Source organism: Peromyscus leucopus, chromosome 6 (genome assembly GCF_004664715.2).
Source record: "Peromyscus leucopus breed LL Stock chromosome 6, UCI_PerLeu_2.1, whole genome shotgun sequence".
Taxonomy (NCBI): Eukaryota; Metazoa; Chordata; class Mammalia; order Rodentia; family Cricetidae; genus Peromyscus; species Peromyscus leucopus.
The window spans coordinates 25694711-25719449 of record NC_051068.1 but is presented as its reverse complement, the minus strand read 5'-3'; the positions used below and the strand labels follow the sequence as shown (position 1 = coordinate 25719449).

At 41.8% G+C, this 24739-nt stretch overlaps 1 protein-coding gene and 1 long non-coding RNA gene across 6 annotated transcripts in view; one reads left to right on the top strand and one right to left on the bottom strand.

The window, feature by feature from the left end:
* The window catches only part of Pcdh10 (protocadherin 10), a 59413-nt gene extending 49653 nt beyond the window's left edge, over window positions 1–9760 (bottom strand). For all 3 annotated transcript variants that reach the window (XM_028894390.2, XM_028894392.2, XM_028894391.2), the window contains exons 1-3: window positions 6284–9760; window positions 4670–4728; window positions 4057–4163 (exon numbers count right to left, since the gene is read on the bottom strand). In XM_028894390.2, the coding sequence (XP_028750223.1) occupies window positions 4057–4163; window positions 4670–4728; window positions 6284–8914 (2797 nt within the window). In that variant the 5' untranslated portion in view covers window positions 8915–9760. The remainder of the gene's footprint in view (window positions 1–4056; window positions 4164–4669; window positions 4729–6283) is intronic.
* Window positions 9761–9914: 154 nt separating this feature from the next.
* The window catches only part of LOC114710289, an 87997-nt gene continuing 73172 nt past the window's right edge, over window positions 9915–24739 (top strand). For all 3 annotated transcript variants that reach the window (XR_003737037.2, XR_003737036.2, XR_003737034.2), the window contains exons 1-2: window positions 9915–10014; window positions 20138–20374. This is a non-coding gene — a long non-coding RNA (uncharacterized LOC114710289). The remainder of the gene's footprint in view (window positions 10015–20137; window positions 20375–24739) is intronic.

The window sequence follows — 24739 nt, the reverse complement described above, 5'->3', positions numbered from 1 at the left end:
CTTTCCGATCCTCAGGAATAAGTTTTTCTGCAATTATTACAGCTGAAACGAGAGACTGATTGTTTTACAAAGACAGACTCAGATAAACTTTAAGATACACGTATGTATGTTTTAGACAATAGCCGTAGGTTGTTCTCTGAAAAATGTTATGATTAAGAAAGAAGTGTATCCAATTTGTGTTCGTTTCTGATAATAGATAATACTTTTTTCTAATCAAAATTTCAGTAGGTATGATAAAACAAATTTAAAGAAAACAAACTTCATTTTTGAGAAAATTTCCAGCCATCCTTCAAATATCCAAAAGTACTTCATAGACATTAACTACAGTTATAAGGTAAGTATAATTTTTTAAGTCTATGCCAGGGTCAGATATGTCTCATTACTCATTAACATATGAAAATACACATCAAAATTCTATCCCTATAACCTTTCAAACTGTTTATAATTTTCTCTCAATATTTTCTCCTCCCTATTTTCCCAGATATTAGCGTCCTCACATCATCAGACTGTATCTCATAGGTTCCCCAGAAACCCAAACAAGTTTTTGTAAACCACCAGAGTGAATTCCCTGTATTTATAAGTCGACATCTGAAATTAAGAAAAATATATTTATAGTTCATGAAAACTAAGAATTCTTTGGCAGTGGTTGTAGCTGTCCAATGGATCCATGTAGTACATAATATATTTTACTTATTATCTTTAAAAAAATTGATAGTTCTAGTTATTTTATTTTTAAATTTATATCTAATAGTTACCATATATGATGAATAAATATGTTAAATTCTTTTAACAAAATATTGTAAGACAAAGCTGGCAATTTTTAGTTGTTATAAGTGACTAAATCATCTAAAATTCTCCCTTTCAATATATCTTTTGAAAGAGAAAGGCATTAAAATAAATTCACAACTTGTAGCATTTTCATAGCATAGGCATTTAATAAAGACATTTCTTACAACTAAATAGATTTGTTTAAATACACTTCAATAATGTTAATAATGTTTAAAATCACGTAACCTAGATGCTATATCCTTATTCTAAGATAGAACAATAAATCTTTTAGCATACTGACTTGCTTTATTAAATCTAGTTTTTAACCCTTTAGCTGTAGTTAATCAGTTTTCCCTCTTGTGATAGCTTATGCAAGCCTTCACCACATCTGCCTGGACCTTTGCCATATCTAACTGATACATCAATAGTGCACTGAAAAAAACGGAAAGCACCTTGACAAGGCTATAGAAAGCTTGTGCTACGGAGCAGTGGTCAAGCCCAGGAATATTGTGCATGGAGCCAGGTGCAGTGGCCAACTGAGAAGGCTCATGTGACTCTCTGCAGCTGCCTTCATGTCGGCAGCCTTTCTGTGAAGAAGGCTTGAGGCTGCTGAAGGCTTAGATAGCAGAAGAGCAGGCAGGAGAAAAATAAAGAACAACACAGGAAACAATAGATAGAAGCCATGAGAAAATAAATAAGTATAAAGTAAGGTTAACAGAAAAATGAAGAGGTAAAGCAAAAGTCAGGCAATTTGAACAGGTAAGACAGTAAGCTACATTGTGCGTTGGCAAGAGACACAAGCTAAAAGAGAGAATTCAGGATTTTTAATCTTTGTACTTTTATTCTGATCATTTTAAATTTTCTCCCAACATGCTTAGTGAGATTTGCTTAATTACCTAATTTTGCAAATTTGGAAGATCAACATACGTTGCCTTTACCAAGAAATAAATCACATTTTTTTGGAGCAAACTTCACTTCTGATATATTCCTGCTACTTGCTGAGAAGTTTATAACACAAAACAGTAGTATGAACTGACAATCATCACTTAGTAACAGGCATTTTAATTTTATGCATTCAGATTTTTACATTTAAAACACTCAGAATACTTTTTACTATAAAATTAAGCATATGACAACTGATCAATTCAACATGAAGGTGCAATTACTTCTCACTGTAAGTGCTTTCTTCCAACTGCAAAACAGCAATTATTGTACCCAGTTTATTGTGTCTACCCTGTAACCACTGCACTGCATAAATAGAGTGGTGATTCTAGAACACTGCTACACATTTAACAACTTAGATATGGGGGCAAATAGTTCAGCCCTTTGATGATGAAAACTAGAAACTGCCTTGCCTATTTAAAACCTATTGCAGAACATATTTTTGCATTTTAATGGTCCTTAAAAGGACCTGAAATCCCAAATTTTTTGAAAGAATCTTTAACAAAATGTCAACAGTGTGTGAAATAAAATAGCTCCCATGAAGACATGGTAACAGGAATATCTAACAAATTTAGTCTTCCTTGAGAAGGTTTCTCCATTTCTCTCCCTTTGCATTGGTTGTTAGGCTCATTATGTACGTCTAAGTGACTAGATTAAAATGCTCACAGAGACTGGGGTGCTACTTAAGGAAAAAGAAAGAAAAATACAAAAGGGAGTGGGTGGGAAAGAAATAAAATGCATTTAAAGTAACATGTAGCGGCTTTGTTTTTCTTGTGTTGAATGTTTTTGTTGAAAAAAAAGGCTGGGATTAAATTAGAAACTTGGGGAAAATATAAATGAATAATTTTAAATATACAGTTTTTAAATGATAACAATAAATCATATGCCACATATAGGGCAAAAATGAAAGGGACTTTGTACTCACATATAAACTGCTGGCAAGGTCTGGTTTGTTGTCAGGATCCCAGACACTAAATAGATGCTCTGTTCACTTAGCGTGAAGGCCCGCAAGGGGCAGGGACCTCCGGGGATTCTTGGCAGTTCTCAAGTCTCATTAGGTCTGCATATTAATGACTTGAAGCAATATAAAGAGACCCTTGAGCAGCCTTTTTTCCTTTCCTCTTGCCCGGGTTTCCCAAGACTAAGCAGGCACAGACAGAGCCCACATTAGCCAACTGAGAGGCTTGTAGCAACCACTGCTGCCAGGTCCTACTGGGTGTGCATTGCCCTTTGACACAGTGCCTCAGCACCATTCCCAGGGCTACCAAGTGTTTTAAGGAATGAATACTCTCTAGGACTAATATTACCTTGAAAATAAGGCACTCTGTCACTTTATAGAATAAAATCCAGGTCAAGTATCTAGAGAGCTAAGCGTCTCCCAGCACTAGCCCAGTGATGGACATTTTTTCAGATGTTTTGGGAATTTCTCAGGCTTTTCATTTCTTCATATGTCAAATAAACACAGAATTAGGAAGAAAGAGAGTTCTGCAAATATCTTTCATGGGTGAAATCCAAATGGAAGTAGAGGAAAGCAAACGATTTTATGAAGTTATTTTTTAAGGTATATAATTTATTTCTTATGAATTCTTTTAGTATTAGTAGTTAGTATTATAATATCTTACATATCTTTATATGTCAAACTCATATAGAAAAATTTGAAGTAAAATTCAATTTAAAAGTTATACTGTAATAAAATGCCACCTGTGACCATTAGCTACCCAAAGGTTAACCCACATAGACAAATGCTTGTGTTCAAAATGTAATACTTGTCAAAATACAAAGAGATCAAAGATGCTTGGAAAATACTAACTACCAAATGTCTATTACTAATGTCCTGAATCCCAGAGACCCAGAATTGAAAACTAGACTTTCAACCTATTTGTGACTCTTAAACATCATTTTTTCTCAGGTTATTATATTTGGTGTGTAAAATACATTTCTCTAGAATGTATAGAGGTTTGGATTCTAGGGCCCAGCCATGCATTTCTTTTCTCTTTCCCTTTGTGAAACTCAGTAAGTTAATTTATCTCAGTTACCTCCTCCTTAAATAAGCCTAATAATACCCTAACTGTTTGAAGACAGGGAACCAGACCAGATGAGAGATATGTGGACACCTCTATGTGACTTAAATCCATTAAAGAACATTGTGTACGGAAGGAATTCTTCATAGATGCAAGTGATTCCTACTCAGCACTCCAAAGGGAAGTAACACTTTTCACAATCTTTCTTTTGAGCATACAGTGACCAATAGAAGACAGACCATTACCTAAGCCATCATCTTTTGCAGATGCATTTAAATAAACAGCTATATAATGGGCATTTAGATTGCTGTTTGATCACACTTACCAGCTGACTGACCACGATTGGTGACGTCATGATCACTGTCTCCCTGTTCACTGTCTCCATGACCACTGTCCTTAGAGCTTACTATATCAGCTTCCTGGAACGCAGAACTAGAAACACAAAAAGGAAAATGTTAGAATGATCTGGGAAAAAAAAAGGTAAAGAAACACAGAAAATATTCTTCTGCCACCACATGGTCACAGATGTGTGCTGCAGACTCATGGAATTCTTATGTACCTCTATTTCCACGTGAAGCTCATTTTTTTTTCCACTTAAATCTGGGAGACATCACAGGCAATTGAATCATCAAACATGTGAAGTTTGGACATTATTCTATGACTGGAGCTAAGCACACGTCTATGACATGTTCATACAATATATATGAACACATGGAAAAGTCACAGAAACTGGAAAAACATTTCATAATTTTATATAAATAAAACATTGTATAGCCAACAGCACACAGACAAACAAATTATATACAGGACTTCGGCCCTTCCCTAGTTTAAAATCTTTATACATTGTGTCTCTTAAAACAAAACAACACACCACCTCCTACATTTACCAGGTAGGAAACTGTTTACACACCAAGGTGAGGACTGCAAAGAGTTCATACCTGTTAACTCGGCGAGGTCTGTCAACTAGATAGCTGAGCTCTGCTCGCTGGTGTTTATTCTAGGAAAAAAATAAATAAATAAAGAGCACCAAAATTCAGAGGGCACAATGGTCATTTTCCTTTTGAGAATAAGAACGACATTGGATTTAAGCACTGGTGGACATTTTGATGAATTTTCAGGCTTTCCTAAGACCACAGAGTGGTGACTGCTGGGTCAGAGCAGGAGAAATGTGTAGAGACATTTGAATCTCGATTTCTTTAATTCAGCTGTAAAGACTTAAACAGGAAAAAGGAAACTTGCTGGCCCACAGGAAATATGTCTTACTTCAAAGGGAGAATGCAAACAACCTTATAGCTAGGCTTAATAAACTGTTGTGTCTACCACAGAATTACCCTGATTGAGTTCTGTGTCTTGCCCTGCCACAGCCTCCAGAGTGTTTAAGTGCATACTGATGGACACAAGAAAAACAGCGCGCTCAATAAGCAAAAGTTTGGATATTTTCTCCAATTATTTTGTTGTTTATTTTCAAAAGGTACTTAAGTTACAAATGAGCTGTACAAATAGTCATGAAAGTCAGTGAGTTATATCTGAGATTCAAAGTAAGGAGATGCCAAGAAAGACTGTCATAATCCTGCCCCCACCTTCCCCTCAGGAAGCCCTCTGCAAGCTCCACACAGCCCACACCTTTCAGTCCAAACTTTGTTTTACATGGTTCTCCCCGGTCGGTCCCCACCCTCCAACTTTTCCACTATGTCTCTGCCTTTTAAAAGGAAATTAGAATTGACAAGCCAAATTCTTTGATGAAGAAAGCCAACAGTGGGCGATTCCTAAAAAAAAAAAAAAAAAAAAAAAAAAAAAAAAAAAAAAAAAAAAAAAAAACCAATGGCAAGAAAAGGTAAATAGTACTGAAATGATATATTTAAGAGACTTGTTCAAGCTTTCAGTTGGTTTACTCTCTTACAAGGTTCAGTGCCAAAGGGACTTCATTCAAATTCACACTGTGTGGGCATTCGGCTTCAAGAGCTGTGTAAAGCTGTCCAGAACAGAATTGAAGACTTTTTTTTTTTTTTTTTCAGAGAAGGAACTGGTCACTAAAACATGCAATCCAATTTAGGCAATCATATAGTGTTAAACAATCTATAGCTCACTTGTACACGCGACTGAAAGCAGTGATAAACAAACCAAAATTGAACCACTTTATTAAAGCCTGGGACAGATGCAAAGAGAAAAAGACCCTTGTCCGTGATAGGAAGCCCCTCCCCCACCCCTCCTACTCTCTTCAAGCTTTTTCTCTTCTGGCCCCCAGGTTGCAAAGAAGGCAGGACTTTAAATATGGGAGAGGGGGGGAGGAAGCTCCAAGGTGTCAAAGAAGCAACGCGGAAGGGAATGAAAATAAAAGCAAAGGGGTGGAGCGCAGTCAGGAACAACACGGAAGTTAGGTTACACTTCACGAGGTGAGAAAAGGTGACCCCATACCCTCGCCTTCTCACAGCCAAACAAATCAGCTAACACCCTAAAAATAAACAGTACACGGAAAGAGATACAGGGCCAGGCTAGAGGAGGCTTTCTGATGGAGGAGATGAGAGATGGTGGTTCTTTCGCTTCAGCCTTACCTCGTTGGACAAAATGCTTCCGTTGGAAATGATGTCTGGTTGCTGGTCGCTGTACCCGGTGACGATGGCTCCGCAGGGATTGTGCTCAGCGTCTGTACTCCGGGAAGGGCTGCAGGGCTTCAGGAACATCAGGTCGGTCTTGGCAGACTCCGGAGTGAGGCAAACCTGATAGCAATAGTTCTGGTTGTGATGATGGGAGCCAAAGCTCCCGGACTCTTCCACCGGCACCTGGGCTGGGTTGCTAGGGACGTTGGCGCTCTGCACCAACATGATATCTGACTTGCTGAGTTTCTTCTTGCGCGCCCGGGCTTGGCGGCCGCAGCAGGTGGAGCCCCCGCTGCCACAGCAGCAGCAGCAGAGGCAGCAATCGCTCGCTAGACAAGTATAGATGTTGAGTTTTTTCTCCTTTTGACAGCGCACGGCCAACACGATCATGGCCAGCAGAAAGATGAAGGACACCGAGCCCAGCGCGATGATGAGAATGAGTGTGAGGTCCAGGGAAGTTTCCCCGCTGCCGGAGCGGCTGGGGCGCTGGTGCTCCCCTGGCCCTCCGCCTCCTCCCCCGCCCCCGCCCTGGGGCTCCACGGCTCCATCCACCAGCTGAACAACCAGGGTGGCTGTGGAGGACAGGGGTGGCTGCCCGTGGTCGCGCACCTCGATCACCAGCTCGTAAGGCCGCTGGGGGTCGCGCTTGGCTGGGACCCGGCGCGCAGTGCGGAGCTCTCCGGTGCGCCAGTCCAGGCGGAATAGGTTCATTTCGTTGCCCCGCACGATGCTGTAGGTGAGCCTGGCGTTCTCGCCGTCGTCCGCGTCCACTGCGGCCACGCGAGTGAGCAGGTAGCCCGGCTCTGCAGAGCGCGGCAGCACCTCGCGGGCTGGAGTCCCGTTGCGCCCCGGCAGGGGCGCCACGATGGCGGGGGCGTTGTCGTTCTGATCTACAATCAGGATGTTGACTGTGGCGTTGCCTGCCAGCGCCTGGGGGCTGCCGGCGTCCCGGGCTTCCACCTGAAAGCTGAAGTCCTTGATCTGCTCATAGTCGAAGGATCTCAGGGCGTACAAGTAGCCGTTGTCTGAGTTGATGGACACGTAGGTGAAGACGCTCATGCCCTGGATCTGGCACTCGAGGATAGAGTAGGTTAATTTGGCATTGGCCCCTTCGTCGCGGTCCGTGGCGCTCACCGCGTAAATGTAGGCTCCCGGCACGTTGTTTTCTGTCACATACACGTCGTAGACCGGCTGGCTGAAGCGCGGCGCATTGTCGTTCACATCTGACACTTGAACCTGGATCGACTTACTGGTGGAGAGTGCAGGTTCGCCCCGGTCGCGGGCCACCACTGTCAGGGTGTAGGAGTCCCCAGCCTCTCGGTCCAAAGGGGCTTCGGTCACGATAGTGTAGTAATTCTTGAAAGAAGACTTGAGGCGGAACGGCACGTCTCCCAGCAGCTCGCACTGCACCTGCCCATTCTCCTCTGAGTCTCGATCGGTCACGCTGAACAGAGCCACCACGGTGCCAGGGGCCGCACCCTCGCTCACTGCCTCTTTCACGGTGCTGAAGCTGATCTCTGGTGCGTTGTCGTTGGCATCCAGGACTCTCACTAGCACCTTGCAGTGTGCAGGCACAGCATTGGGACCCAAATCCTTGGCTTGGACATAGACCTGGTACACTGGGCTCTCTTCATAGTCCAGCTCGCCGCTCACCTCCAGCCGGCCGGTGCGAGGCGACAGTCCAAAGAGCTCTCGAGCCCTGGGAGAAATGTGACTGCTAAATGAGTACACGACCTCGCCGTTCTGGCCTTCATCAGGGTCGGTGGCATTGAGCTGGATCACTAGAGTGCCAGGGGGTGAATTCTCTGGTAGGGACACAGTGTAGACGGGTTGGTCGAACGCCGGCACATTGTCGTTGGAGTCGAGTACTCGGATGGTGAGCAAGGCCGTGCCAGTGCGCTGCTGCTGGGGGGGCAGGCCGGCTCCCCCACCGCCTCCCCCTCCTTCCCCTCCTCCTCCCCCTCCTCCCCCGTCCACCGCGGTCAGCACGTAGCGGTGCACCGCTTGCTGTTCTCGGTCCAGTGGCTTCTCCAGCACCAGCTCGGCGAATCGGTTGCCATCTCCTTGGGTCTGCACGTCTAGCGAGAAGTAGCTATTCGGGGTTATCTCATAGTCTCGCAATGAGTTAGTCCCCACGTCTGGGTCGAAGGCGCTCTCCAAGGGAAAGCGGGTGCCTGGCGTGGCGCTCTCTGAGATCTCTACTGTCAGGTCCGGCTCCGGGAAGGAGGGAGGGTTGTCATTGATGTCCAGCACTTCGATCTCCACTCGGAACAGCTCCAGCGGATTCTCCAGGAAGACCTCTAGGTGCAGGACACAAGAGGGGCTCTGCTTGCAGATCTGCTCGCGGTCGATCTTTTCGTTTACATACAGAACCCCGGTCTCCAGATTGAGGTCCAAGTAAGGGGTCCGTGAGTTGGCCACAGTCTGAAACCTGCGAGCTGAAAGTTTTGTAATGTCCAAGCCCAGATCTTCCGCGATATTCCCCACGAAAGTGCCATGTTCCTGCTCCTCCTGCACTGTATAATGAAGCTGGGAAAAGACTCCGTCCACCATCCAGAGCAAGGCAAAGAATAACAGCACAATCATCTCCAAAGGAAAGGAAGCTGCTCCCCCGTAGCCAGTTAGCCACCCGATTACCTCCCCCACTACCAAAAGAAATAATAATCTCAAAAATATAAATAAAATAGCGTGCTACGTTGGGGGCTTCTGTGGCTGTCTTAAAATTTTTATTCCTTTTTACTTCATTTTAGAGCTTCCCCAAATCCAGCCTCATTTTTCAATCTTAACGCAGAAAGGGTGACAGATGTCCCCTCTGCTCAGATGTAATCTTCCCACTGACCAATTAATAAAATAACGATAATACAATAGTCAGCCTCCTTTATTCCGACAGTCTTGGCGCAACGCGGCGCTGGCAAATCCCAAGGAGGAAATTTCGATATTTCAAGACTGTCCTAGGTTTGTCTTCTTCCTGATAGGAGGAGAACGTGGAGGAGGAAGAAGAGGAGGAGGAGGACGATGAAGAGGAAGAGAAGGAAGAAGAGATGCTGCCGGCACCGCTGAACATGCCTCTTGATGTCAATGGCTTGCAAACGCGAGCGGGCTCAGAGACAGCGAGAGAATTTGGTGCCGGAAAAACACGGGGCCGTTCTGCAGCATAAAACTTTCATTCTCTTCATTTCCCCGGGTGGACGTTCCTCTTGACATTTTCTCCCCTCTTTGGCTCTATTTGCATTTCTTGGCTTTCACAGTCTTGTCTGCGTCCTCAACCCGACCGTCCCTTGCTTTGCTGTAAACACAGCGAGCGGTTTCTTTTCTGCTGTTTCCTTCCCAAGCCTCTCCCCTCTAACCTGCCTCTTTTCCTTTCAGTCCATCCTGCCTCCTGCTTCAGCCCCAGAGCCTGTGATCTCGGCTGGCAGTTTCTGAGCTCCGAGCGCTCGGCTTCTCTGTTTTTGCGCAGCGCCCTCATTCTGCCAACCAATCGCCGGGGAGCACCACCCACCGAGCGACCGCTCATTGGCGGAAGTGTCCGTCAAGTATTCACGTCACGAGGCAGCCGGGAGGGGCGGGGCAGAACTCTCGCCTTGGCTGCCTGAGTGAGTGTGAGTGTGAGAGCGAGAACAGCCCGCAGGTCCCGAGGCGCTTGCAAGGGGACTCTGCCGCGGAAAGTTCCCAGTCCCCAGCCGCAGGTAATGGGCAGGGAATAAGAGAGGTTCCCCTGTTTGCATCAGCAAATACGAAAACATAATAGCAACAGCTGCGGTAGCCTCTCCAAGGAGCGGGGTTTCCAGTGACGCTAACATTCTTTTTCCTTTAAGGTGTTTTCCCTGCTGCTGATCGTGGAAAGAAATCACCAAGAACGGGGGAAAGTTGCCCTGGGGCCGTAGTCAGCCGGGGTTGCCTAATGAAGGGACTCTGGCTGAGATGCGCGCGGACAATTTAAATGCGGACATAAAATGGCATGTGTCAATCAGAGCAGGAGGGTCCGTAGGGGATGTGTGGGGAGGCTAGAAGAGCCTGAAATGGAAGTGTGGAGGTGAATCCCCCCTGTAAAGCGGAGGGATTCAGACTGAGGGACGTGGGGTGACAGCTCCTATAGACGGGCAGATGGTTGAACGTCTACCCACCTAATGTCTACCCACAAAATGCTTATCTAGTAGATTAACTCGTTTGGGGACGTGGCTTCGAACTATGAGTACCCTAGTCGAGGACTGGGGGGCTTCTTTGTAGCTTTTGCATTGGAGCCCGCCATCGTCAAACCCTACTCTAGGGCACCGGTGCCAGCACCACCCATTGCTGCGAGGCGCTTGCAATATCCCTGCGCCTTGCCTGGCCTCGCGCCAGGCAGCGGTGGGGAGCGCGGGCTTTTATTTTATTTGCCTGGTTTCTATTTCAATTGTTAATTTTTCTTTTACAATTGGCGATCCATCCCCGCCTCCATACTAGAGAGGGTGCGGAGGGTCCATGCCCAGCCTGGGGGCAGCTCTCTGGAGAATGACCGCGGGGTGGCCGCGAGGGCGGGAGGGGCGGTGAGCCGTGCAGCGGTGCACACGCACAGGGGAATAGAGTGTGCACCGCTGCGGGAATCCACCGACACGTTTGCACATTCCTGGTGCTGGCCCTGGTTCTCGCTGGCCTGGCGCTCAGCTCGGTGAGCGTCCCTGGGGAGCAGCCCCAGGATTCTGAGCGACGCGCTTGACTAGCCGCGGGTGCCCACTCCCGAGGTGCAACCACCCAGGTCTTCTGAAGTTTCAAGGCGGCGCAAACCAACTCTCGGGTGTTGGAGCGTGCGTTTAATGCCTATTCTCCAAGGATAAATATCGAAATGTATGTTTTTATACTAATCAATATGCTGTCACAAGGAATAGGTTGTTTGTTTTCCGGTCCAGCCCCGTAAGTCAAAGACTAGAATGAACCCCTAGAGGCTTCCTGGTAATGAATGACCCAAGAGTAACGCCACTGGAACCTGAGGGAAGGTTCCTTGTCCACCCCCTAAGGTATGTTACATTGCCTTCGGGCAAGGAAATAGGAATGCGCGTCGCCACGCGTGATTGGCACGGAGGCATGCTCGGAGCAGTCCGGAAAGTCCGTGTCTAACAGCCTGTTCCCCTAGCCCTAGGGGCTCTTGCTGAGAGATGGGTTCTACCTTTAAGCGGGTAGCTGGAAAAGGAGCCAGCAAACATGGCTAAGCCTTTTGCAGCTGCAGTGAATTGACCATTCGCCAAACCCAAGCTCAAACCGCTGCAGTTTAAAATGATTTTAGCGTCACGTCTGCGGCGGAGAATGGAACGGCAGAGCAGAAAAAAGGACCTGTGGATCAATGAAAAGGGGCTCGTAGTGTATCCGAATATTAATACACTGTGGCCATCTGTGCTTCCCGCCCCTCCTCCTTCCTTCAGATCTATAGCTTTAAAATGAATTTTTTTTCTAGCTCTCAAGCTGACTCATCAGGAACCTAGAGCCCTGTTTAAAAAAATTAAAACACGGCAGTAATGTTTTAATGTGTTTATTTGTACTAACGGAACACTTGTGTGTGTGTGTGCATGTTTACGTGTGAGAGACCTGCCGCGGAATGACAGTGCAGAAGCAATGTGTTGGGGGAGCGGGTTTGCGTCTGGGAAAGGAGCTTGAAGTTTGAGCTGACTTAGGGCGTTTGTACAAAGCCAGCGAGCTTTCCGAGGTGGAGATGAGAACGTGGAGAGATGGCCAGATTTCCCTGTAAATAATCAGTGCATCCACTGTAACACTTGAGCTGCTTTTTTTTTTTTTTTTTTTTTTTTTTCCTTTTGGTGGCAGCTGTGTTTGAATGGGGACCTTCTCCAGAAACGTGGGTTACAGGCGTCTCCTAGCGGCGAAAGTAGCATAAAGCAAGCGAGATAATTTTGTCCTGGAGCCCGCCTTCGCCTTCGGTAAGGCTTGCCTGTTGGGGGCTCTGCTGGATTTTGCAGGTCACAGAGGCTGGAGTCCTGGCCAGCAACTCAAAGCCAGACTCCTCCACAGGTCTGGCCTCGCTGACTTTTAGTCTCTGAGGAGCCAGCCTCTGCACCATAGGGGTGGCAATAGAGTCTTGATAGCCAAATAAAAGCGATCCAGGGTCTCTGCTTTCGCCGAGAAAATTCCATCCAAGGAGACTGCAAGAGCAGTGTGTTTGCATCCAGCATTTGCACGTGGGCATTATAGTAAGGTCTTTGAAAGAAACCAGTCTTGCGATCCTGAACTCGAAAATGGTACTTAAAAATTTCCTTTCAAAAGTGCCTTTTGAGCCTAACATGTATGTTTCTGTCTTAGTACCAACGAAGCAGATACCTTCCCCCTCTACCTTTCAGGATTTTCTCCCTCCCCTACTTTGTCCCAGTATCTAGTGAAGGGCAATTATCGACACAGCAGTCTAGGGGAGGGGGTGGCTTCTTTGGAGTACAGGGCAGTACGTGGACCCTGCTTTACTGATGTGCTGTGGGAGAAGCAAGCATGTGCATGCAATCTTGCAATCTTCCTCCCCTGGCCTCTGTACTCAAGGCGTGCCAGCTGTCTGTGCCAAAAGAAAAAAAAAAAAAAAAAAACAAAAAAAAAAAAACCTGCATGTAAGGATGGGGGGGGTGTCAATAATCATTTGGAAATAGATTATAAAAATAATGTTTCATGAAAATCCTAGTTTATGTGTGAATGTGGTAACACACACACACACACACACACACACACACACACACACACACGGCAGTACTAAGAGGGCACCAAGGATCTCGAAGAGCATAGTAACTAAACAATAGGGTTGCTTTCTCATCACTTCTCATCCACTGCCTCTTGCTGGAGAGGGCAAGAGAGACAGGTTTGTTAACTAGCTTTTAGATAAGTGAGTGTTTGCTGGGATTTGAGATGACTCCAAAGCAATCTGTTTTAAAAATCCTCTTTTCATTGCACTGTGCCCAGAACTTTGAGAGAAAAATCTGAGGTTTTGTCATTTGGTAAGAATTGGAAGGAATGGTTTTAAATGCACCAATAAGGGTGGTTTTAAAATGTTAGGTAGCACCAGGATGGAGCTGGATGGTTCCTTGCATGTGCCACTCCTAAGAAGTTCAATCCACAGTATAAACGCCGAGGATCTGGTGTAGCTGCTCGTTTTAGTGAAAACTAAGAGGTTCTTATGCACTAGCTTTACACAACTTAAGGGCAGGCAAGCAAGTCTTCAGGGCTAAGCTAAGCGCACAGACAAAAGGACAGCTCCATTTACCTGTAGTAAAGGGTGGATGTGGATTAGAGTTTTGGAAATGATTGGTATTGTATGCTACTAGAGTTGTTTGTGTGACTAGCAACCATGAGGCTTTGAACCCAACAGAGAACAAATCAGTTGGTCCTTATTCTTGGGACAGGGAATGCTAGATATTCCACTAAGTTCTACTGTCTTGATACTCAAATGCACATCTGTTTAACCTGGTAAGCACTGGTGTGGTTTCACATTGCAGCATCTTTCCATTCATCCAACAGGGCCAGTATTTTGTTAAACGCTAAACAGTGAATTAAAAGCAATGGATGGGCTGATGCAGGCCTCTAATGCAAAATGACAAATTGCACTTAAGCAATACATGAGCAAGAAAATGATTTATGGATTTCTACAATGGTCTGAGCAAATGAAAGCAACATAAATTATACATCCTAATGCTCTAGATATCATTTTCTAATAATACCTTTTCAGTTCAGATACTATACCTTCTTTACTATAAGAGAAATTGATCAGGGATATTTTTAAATTAGACAATGGATTTTGATAGTGATGCCAAATACATAGAGGTGTATAATTTCTTTTGGTTTCGGGATGGGGGAGTAATGAGCATCAAACCAATAATTTTCCAGGTCCTTACATATTGTTTTCAGAGGAGGTGAACAGCCTTTTGAACATTTATGCTGTCCTGCCATCTTTCAAAAGGCAAAGCAACAGCTCTGACTTAGAATGGCAGTTTTTCATTGCTGCATGACCCCATTTCTAAAAAATCAGAATTTATTTCCTCACCTCACCCTTTCTCTCATTGTACTGGATATTGAAAAGTCTGATTTCTAAATGTCTCTTGGCCTCTCCATATTCTTTTTATCCTATCTTTTTTATACTAAAAGAAATTTATTTAGTGTTTTGAGATTCATGTGAGCTAATGAAATGGTCATTAAGCTTTGTGTGTGTGTGTGTGTGTGTGTGTGTGTGTGTGTGTGTGTGTGTGTATGTCAGGGCCTCTTTGTGAACAAAACACTTTTCATGAGCTGCTTCAAATTACCTTACGAGTCAGATAAACTTTTATATGGTACTGGTATTTTGTGCTTGAAAAATGAAAGTCTTTAGTTACATCTCAGTTGTGATGAGGATTACTTGCAGCATTTTCATTTAACTGTTTGAACTTTAAAGTGGTTCTTTCTTGGTGTTGTATACCATTGTCAGTGAAGTAACCTCTGCTGGGTTGCACACTTAACCAAAGGGAACCGCTAATCACCCCGAGGCCTCAAAAGTCACATTACTAAGCTTCATCTTAATTATCCAGTATCATTAAAGAAGGAAGAAGAAGAAAAAAGAAGAAAGAAAAAGAAACTAAAAAAAAAATCCCCACTGAATCCCAGTTTCTGCCTTTGACAACATTAATAACCACTCTTACTAAAAGATTACTGAAATCAATGATGTGATTAGGATTGTAAATAAGAGCTACAAGACATCAGATTTTAAAAGCCAGCTGCTCCACTAACAGGGAGATGTGTGGATTTTACTGATGGGACCCAGAGGCAGAAAATGAAGCTTCAAACACTAGGGTCGATACAGAACAATTTCAAAAATTAATTGCAAGTCTTGATTAAGTTTATATGAGCAAGAGAGAAATTCAGAAAGAGGCCCCCTCTCTCTCCTCCCTAGTGGCATGACTTCTTATTTGACACAGATAGAAAGCCGACCAAGTCCTAGCTATTGCTAAGGAAGTATAAATTGTTTTCTTAGGGGAAGCCCCTTGGTCTTATCAATAGAGAATGAGATGACTGGAATTGTGATTGAGGTTACAAGTCATACAACTCTGTCCTTAATCACTTGAAAATAATCTTAGAGACAGGCACCATGGAAATAATATCCAAAGTGGCTTCAGAATTGTATTAATAATTATAATTACAACAATAAATTACAGCACACAGTAAAATGAATACTTCAATAAAAAGTATCACTCTGTTTCACTGACTTGTTAGTAAAACTCATAATACCAGGAGACTTGTTTTCTGTGCCATCCTTTCTAAATGGGTTAGTAATGTAGTATATTCTTCAATGCTTTATTCCACTGCAGTTTTGAATGTTTTTAGATGAGCATAACTAATGGTTTTAAACCAAATGCAAAGTTTTGTGTTTTGATATTTGCTCTCCAGACTCTGGAGCTATATGCATCCCCATCTTTTAGACAAGGCTATAGATCTTATGTTAAGCAACTCATGAGACTACCATTCAAGTCCAAGTCTTCCAATATTCATGTTCAGGCTCATTTTACTATCACATGCTATTGGAAATTTATTGATATTTGAGGCATGGTCTCACTTTGTTGCCCTGACTGACCTGGAACTCATTAAGTAGAGGAGTCTACACTCAAACTGGTCCTGTCTCTGCCTTCTGAGTGCTGGGATCAAAGGCAAGTGCCATGATATTTCCAAAGCCCATATGTGTGGGTAAACTTAATGGAGAAAATAAAAAGAAGTGATTAGATTTAGTTATGCAAACATTCATGTATTGAACTGATGTCAGTTCTAATCCCACTCAAGTCAAAACAGCTAGTACATCACTAAATTTACTCATGAGGAATTCAAGGAGTTTTTTCTGTTTTGTCTTTTCTTTTAAATTTTGTCACTGAATCAAACTTGAATATATTTTCTTAAAGAGAAAGGGATTATAAGCAGTCACCTTCTTGTGAGTTATGTCTGCCATGGAAATCATAGATTTTAATGAAGAAGCATGGAATTGATAAATCAAATATGTTCAAAAGGAAGCCATCTCTGGCATATCTGTTATTAGAAATTACTAGGTTGACCAATGACCTTGGAAGCATTTTTTGTTCTCTCAGTTCACCAGAGGTTAAAACCAAATGAAAACAAGGGATTCACAAGCTTTAAATTACTATTGTTAATTTTGTATACATTTGTGAACTAGTCTTTAACTTAAAAATGAAAATGCATTTTGTTAAGAAACATTCATACTTTATTTTGCAGTAATTTCCTCAATTGTGCCTTGAAAATTTTTTATTCTTAAAAAATTGAAAGTTAAGGGTTTATTTGAAAAGTTCAAAATTTATGCAGGAAAATAAAATGAAGCAATCTCAAATTTGAGGGAAAAAGTAATCAAAGGAAGACAGTTTTGACAATACAGTCATAGTATGTGGCATTTCTAGTCATTTTCTTTGTATGAACTAACAAGAATAAAGTATCATGTTTCCTTTAAAATTATATTCAGTAATTCAGACCTTAAACAACGTGGGTTCTTGACTCAGTAATGCATCTTTTCAGTTCTGATGATCTCTCAGCTGTGGCAGTAGATGATGTGGCACCACATTACAAAGACCCGAGCCTCAGGAATTGAAACAAGTTAGGCACAGTCCCTTGCTTCTTCAAATGCTTGCATTTTACCAAACTACTTAACTCCTTTGAAGTCCTTTCAAAATATCTTTCCTTCCAAATTCCTATGAGAATGTGATGCTATATGAACCTTGATGTGAGGTTTAATCTGAAATGACTCATGTAAAGTACTTATAAAGGCCCACAGAAGAGACCCAATACATGTTATTAGTACATAATAACACAGGTTTTAAATTGAGTAGCCCACTTACTGATATTTACTGTGAAAAATTGTCATTGATTTTTCCAAGGTTTTATTTCTCTATCTAACAGAAACTATTCACTAAAAAGGCACAAAAACTGTTTTACATTGTGCACATTTCACAGGAAATTATAATATGATTTTGAAAACTGCATACAAATAGAAGAAGAAGTCTATGCTAATTAAATATAAGCTTCAAACCATGAAAATCAATTAGAAGCCTTTTCCAACATCATATTGCCATGTTTTATATTTATATTGCTTTCCTCTGGAAAAAATAAAATTCTCCTTAAGTTTAAATTTAGAAAATGAAGCTGATAGAATATGCATTAAAATATTTGTTTTGAAAGGGAGACAGTTAATATTGAATTAAAATATTTTATTTTACTCATATTTGTTGATATTTTAGTATTACACTACTAAACTGCTGCTTAATATTTATTTATTTTTTCTAATTCCTTTGCTGACCAGTACTTAAAACTGTCAAAATTAAAAACAAATTGGTCAAAAAAAGAATCTGATGAAATCCAAGTTCAAAAGGAAACCTATTTCTCTGCTTCAAAATGCCGATGCCTTTGGTTTTCTTTTTTGGCATTGCCTTACCATTTTCTGGATGCTACTGAACATATTAGCATTCCATTTAACTGCCCCATACAACCAGAGGAAAAAAAAAAAACTCAAAATATGCACTGAAGCTAATGTTATGAAAATTCTTAGTACTGAATGAGAATTAGTGTTAGTCATGAATATATGTCTCAAAGACTCCACAATCAGTGTGATAAATTATACATATTTGTAAAAGAGTTGGGAAATATTAATAATGAGAAAAAAACTAATGACTATCAACACTGTATGTAAAGAAAGATTGAACACAATAAATCAACCAGGTATTTCTTGAGAAGAGCATCTGTTGTGTTTTTAAAGGAAGCAGAAACACGCAACGGTGTAAACAAATAAACAGAATCAGGTTGATGCCACTTGCACCCTAGGAAGTCAAGGTAGAAATAGCAGCAAGCTTTTCTGGAGAGATCACTACAATGAGCTAGTCCTTCACATGAGGCAATATCCTGACTTTGGACCTAGTTCCTTACCTCTATGATACCAGCCATTCTCAAATGGGCCTCTTTGGGTTTATCCCTTCCCCAAACCAAGCTCCCATCTGACCAAATATAATGTCAAGGGTGATAGGTAAGATTCTTGTTCAGAACACACTGATTATTGCTTTTGGTACACTGTGAATTAAAAGCTAACATTCCCTTTTAAGATTCTGACAAAATCTGAGATTACTTCCTGTTCCTGGGTTTATCTGTGGTGTTTGGCTACTGTTGCTAATTTAGTAGCAAAGTGACAATTGCTGATTTTCCAAAAATACATTGTTTCCCTTTTCATTCATAATATGCAGAGAAGCATTGAAACTGGACAGTATGAGAGGCAAAGAGGGAGGGGGAAGGAGAGAGGGAGGGGAAGAAGGAGAATGAGAGAGAGAGAGAGAGAGAGAATTGTTAATAACTACAGACACCAAACAGCATTCACCTGGATACAGATTTACTGAATTACTGGATACTTAACTTTTTAACATTTACAATTCTTCATGTTAAAAGATAATTTTGGATATTATAATCAATTCTACAAGCTATGCTTTTTCTAATAATGCATATTTGGTAAGAGGTCTTATAAGTTAGGGGTTTCAAATAAACCTCATCTAAGCTTAAAAAAAAAAAAAAAAAAGCCCAGCTTACAAGTGTGTTAAAAAACAAGTCATCTCTGTCTTGTTAAAAGGTTTATTTTATTTGTATGTCTCTTCACTACATGCATGCAGTGCCCATGGAGGCCAGAAGAGGGTGTTGGATCTCCTGAAACTGGAATTACAGATGATTGTATCATAAATTTTAAACGTGGGACTGGGTTAACGTAAAAAGAAAACTTTAATTAGCGTAGTCTACTCAAAGCAATGATGGGAACTGCAAATATTGTGCAGAAGTGCACAGGCTCCCTTTGAGGTTCCATATTCTTTATGTCTCTTTATGAAAGGAAACATTTTCAGTTTGAAAGGGCATGAGTGCACACACACACACACACACACACGGACACGGACACGGACACAATATAGGCCTATTGGTATGGATGAACACTGACAGCAACTATATTTCGTGACCACCAAAGCAATATAGTTGATCATTTAGATATTATGAAGCTTGATTTGTTTTTAATTTCATGTGCATTGGTGTTTTCTCTGCATGTATGTCTGTATGAGGGTGTTGTTTCCTCTGGAAGGTTATAGACAATTCTGAGCCACTTTGCAGGTGCTGTGAATTGAACCCAGGTCAACTGAAAGAACAGCCAGTGTTCTTAACTGCTGAGACATCTCTCTCACATGAAGCTTGACTATTCTTATCTCTATAGTTAAGCTATGTTTGTTTATGCTCTCAAGATAAAAGCAATCCTGAACCAGGCGATGGTGGCTCACGCCTTTAATCCCAGCACTTGGGAGGCAGAGCCAGGCGGATCTCTGTGAGTTCGAAGCCAGCCTGGGCTACGAAGTGAATTCCAGGAAAGGAGCAAAGCTACACAGAGAAAACCTGTCTTGAAAAAAAAAAACAGTAACACTGAAAGTTCATTGGCAGATAGTCTGGAAATAAGAATAATGCAAATGTTTAGGTGACAAATAAACACATATATTAAAATGTTTTTGGAAAAGAAACCTCATTTATGCTACATTTTAACCATAAAGTATAAATGGATCTGTAAAACATAATAAATTACACAAATTCAGATATTCCCACTTGTCCAAGTTTGTTGATTTTAGTAGAGAACTTCAGAATATTATGGAAAGAATGACTTGGGTTTTATTTAGTAGAACATGAATAAATGAATTCCAGATAGGTTTGACCACCAATTAAACTTTATAACTATGGAACAGGTAAATGTTTATAGTATTAAACATAATAAAATCTCAGGCATGTTTCTTAAACCCAGGCTTAACCTTGTGTCTTTCACAGCTACTCTGGAAAACAAGAAGAGAAACCAACCCACACCCAACCGAAACCACAAAAATACGTGAAATCCTTACAGTAGAAATGATGTGCGTTTCTGATTAGAGATACTGAATGAAGAGTAGTGCTGTCCCTGAAATCACGTCTGGATCATCCCTCTCACCTGATGCTGCCGATCTTGGAGACTGAAGGAGGTTCGGAAAAGGGAACTGAAGTCTCACAATTTGGAAGTCTCCCTTGAAAGTAGGTCCCTTTAGACCTCCATACAGAAGAGTGTGGTGAAACTGTTAGTTTTTAAAAACTTTTTTCAACATAATTTCATTTCCTTTTTGTTGAACAACTTTGTTATGTGTCAATTCCTTGCACATTTGTTCATGGGTGCTGGGGTCCCTGAAAGGCAAGAGTTAAATTGGTGTTAACAGTAAGTGGAGTCTCAGCCTCCATTGAGAGAAGCTCTGGGAAAAGGAGGTTGATGTTTTGGATATGTCTGAGTGGTTTTGGCCAAGTTGTCCGTTGACTGGAAATCTCACGAACTGAATTTTCCTGGGGATCTGTTGTTTATTCTTTATTTGATAAAAATATGTTATCTATGATTAAGACACATACGATTATGTTCATGTCATAAGTGCTGTAGATGAAGACAATGTTTAAGCTAAAACGTATAAATTGATTACTTAAGGAACTTCATTAATCTTTATCATCATTAGCATTATCATAAACATGTTGAGAATCAGAAATATATCATAATTATTTTAATAGTATGGCAGAATCAAGCTATGCTAATATGAGAACACTGGAATTAGAAATTGGATTCTTTTTTACTGCAAAGAAAAAAATCCCCTTCCTTTCTCAAATTTGTAGTTTGAGTTTAGCTGACCATAAACACAGGGTTCTTGGGTTGTGTGTCAGAGGCAGAGCACAACAAGCTTACTCCAAACTTTCTCAAAGGTATCAGGCTTCAAGATGGTAAGTCAGTAGATACTGTGTTATTATAAATAGTCAACCAAATGTAATATTTTTATGCTCAAAATAAGGGAATGCTAAGGAGCTTAAGATATGGTTTGACTTTTAGATTGCTAACCGTGAGAACACTTTAATTTATATCTTTGTTCTCAAATTGAATCCATAAATATAAAGACAAATTTGACATGTCAAAAAAGAATGTAATAAGTCTTAAAAGGTTTTTAGTTCAATACTCATGAATTAGATAAGAAATGGTAAACGTTTGGCATTTAACATCTGCTTCATGTTATTGTGTTGGTGTCTTAAATGACTGCTGTTCACCCTGTCTCTTTGGAGTGTTCTTATGTTCAGGTGCATTTGTGAAACTGCTCCTAGGTGAGAAGGCGGTGCTATAGTTCAGTGAGTTGTAGGTGGCAGTATACATAACAAAACTGCATGTGTTAGAGTTTTTCCCCATTGGTTAGCTGTTTTATTTATTTCTCTTGGATTTGAGTTTTAACCCACGACTTCATATAAGCTAAGAATATACTTTGATCAACAACCACAGCCCTGCTTGGCAGCTGTATGCTTACTATTATTGTAGATCTTGCCTTATAACATTAACTCATCAAAAAAAAAAAAAGAAGAAGAACAAAGATGAGAGAGAGGGGGGGAAGAGAGAGAGAGAGAGAGAGAGAGAGAGAGAGAGAGAGAGAGAGAGAGAGAGAGGGAAAATTGGCCACATACAGTTTTTGTGTGTTACTGAGATATGTTTTAAATATCAGTTTTTCTGAAAGAAGCATTTTTAAGAGCCTTTACTAAATACTTTTGAAAGTCAATATACATATATCAGAAAAAGCATATTTATCTGTCAGCAGACCTAATACTAAGAGAATTTAAAGCAATCATACATCATCAGTGACGGTTTCTTATCCTGTCTGGGTCACTTTTAAAAGTTACAATCAACTGTGACTTGGTTGGTCATTTATAACAGCACAGTCCCTACTGATTTATTATCCTGAAGTCTGCTACCTCTAAAAAAAAAGATAGGAACACACTTTCTGCTCTCTGTCCTCAGCACACATGCTGAGAACTTCACAATAATAAAGTTATACAATGTAAAGACACAGAATAACTGTGAGATAATGACTGAAAGCTACAGGGTGGCATCCCCAAAGGTTAAGATCAACAATTAAAAGAGTGCATGGTGCCTGTGTCCTTCTAGATCACAGAACATGTGCAAAGGTCTCATGAAGGCGAACGGGAGGCAGATGGACAGGAAACATAGGATTGTGTGAGATTCAGATACGCACGTTGGATTATATATCCTGATCCTGAGTTCTTCCCCCTATATTGAACAATATGAAATGTCCCACTTCACTCTCCCATACACTGAGGTCCATCCACCTAATCCCAGTTCTTTGTGCTCACAAGATGATGGGAGAACTTTCCTTGCAGGATGGCATACTATTATCTCTGATAAGTAAGCAGTAATTTTGTTTTTAATTTGTGTTTTCTTAAATGAGTGTTTTTTTTTTTTTTTTTTGGTTTTGTGATTTGTCTTCTCTGTAATTTGTTTTTCTATTTTAACACATTCAATGAATTAAATTTTTAATTTTAAGCTCATTTTCGGCTTATGATTTTCAAATAGTTATCTGTTTGCTTTTTCATTATGTATGTATGTACAAGTAGTGTGATACTAGAGGCATGTACATAGCAGTTGTTAGTATATGTGCATGTATGTGTAGTATGCATATGTGGTGTAGGTATGTGTATACATACCCCTATGTGTGTGTGCAGAGGCCAGAGGAGGATGTTGGTTGTTCTATTCTGTCGGTATACACATTATTCCCCCTGGATAAGGTCTCTCACTGGCCTGGAGCTCATTGATGCACTAGATTAAGTGGCCAGCAAATTTATGGGATCTACCTGTCACTACCTCACAGTTCTGGGCTGATAGGCAAACTGGCCTTTCCAGACTTTTACATGGGTGCTAGACATCTGAATTGAGTTCCTAATGTTTGCCCAGCACATATTCATACCCACTGAGGTATCCCCTCCACCCTACTTTTATTGTTTTATTTTATTTTACATCCAAACCACAGTTTCCCCTCCCTCCTTTCCTCTGGTCTCTCCCCTGCCCCAACCTCCCTTCTACTGCCTCATCCACTCTTTCTCCCTCTCCATTCAGATGAGGTAAGGTCTCCCTTGGGAATCCACACAGCATGGCATACCAAGGACCAAGATCCTTCCCTTGCATCAAGGCTGAACAAGGCATCCCACCGTAAGGAACAGGTTCCTAAGACCCAGCTCATGCATCAGAGACAGGTCCTGGTCCCACTGCTAGGGGCCCCACAGAAGACCAAGCTATGCAACTGTCACCCAGAGGCAGAGGGCCTAGGCTGGTCCTATGCCAGCTCCCTACCTGTTCACCCAGATTCTGCACGAGCTCCCACAAGCTCAGGTCAGCTGTCTCTGTGGGTTTTGCTGTCATGATCTTGATGGCCCTTGCTCATATAATCCTTCCGCCCTCTCTTCAACTGGAGTCTTGGAGCTTGGCCCAGTGCTTGGCTGGGGATCACTGCATCTGCTTCCATCAGGTACTGGATGAAGGTTCTATGATGACAGTTAGGGTAGTCACCAATCTGATTACAGGGGAAGGCCAGTTCAGATACCCACCCTCTCCACTATTGCTAGGAGTCTTAGCTGGGATCATCCTTGTTGTTTCCTTGGGGTTCTGTTGGCACTAGCTTTTTCCCTAACCTCATAATGGCCCCCTCTATTTTTCTATAATATTCAAGGATCCAGCCTTAAATTTATGCAATTCCAGGGCCCAGGAGAGACACTAGCTACCATCAGCACAGTTGATGAATGAATCCAGTTGCTCAGAGCTCTTTCTTCAATTCGTTTATACGTCAGTCACCATCATTCAATCACTAGTTCAGCTCTCTCAGACTTGTTCATTTCTTAATTCTCCCAATTTCTGATTTCTCTAAATTCCCTTAGTTCCAATTCTCTTGGTTTCCCTACTTCCAATTCTCTTAATTCCCTTCAATTCTTAGTTCCCTCAATCCTTAGTTTCCTCCATTCCTAGTTCCCTCAATTCTTAGTTCCCTCAATTCTCACCCCCTACTCCAGGGAGGGGGTGGGGTGGGGGAGGAGGGGTGGTGTTGGTTTATATCCTATCCTAAACAGTAACACCTCATGTTTTGTATACAGCACAAGATTGTAGGGGTCCCCCCACTAGAGGCTTCCTGGCAATTTTATTTGCAACTCAAAAGGGGAGAGATAAGAGTGGAGTCAGTTAGCAGTTGAAATAAATCAGAAAAAAGAATTTGTGTGCTAGAAATATATCCTTATTGTGGTTAGGTGAAGGCATTGTGAATCTATCAACTATAGACTTACAGGGGAGAGGGTAGGGAAAGTCTGTAGGTCACTAAAAGTTAAAATTGTCACTTTTTCTCTCTGCCTCCAGTTTCCTGACAGGGTGGGTGGGGGAAGAGTACTCATAGCTAGTCAATCTGCATCACAGTTTGAAACACCTGCTGAGGGGAAACTCCCTTTAATCTAAGAGGTTCTGGGGGGACGGGAGACAGAGACCGAGAGAGGAGGCCTCGATTTGCACAAGAAACAAAGCTTGTTTGTCTAGTTGGTAGGCATTTGGCC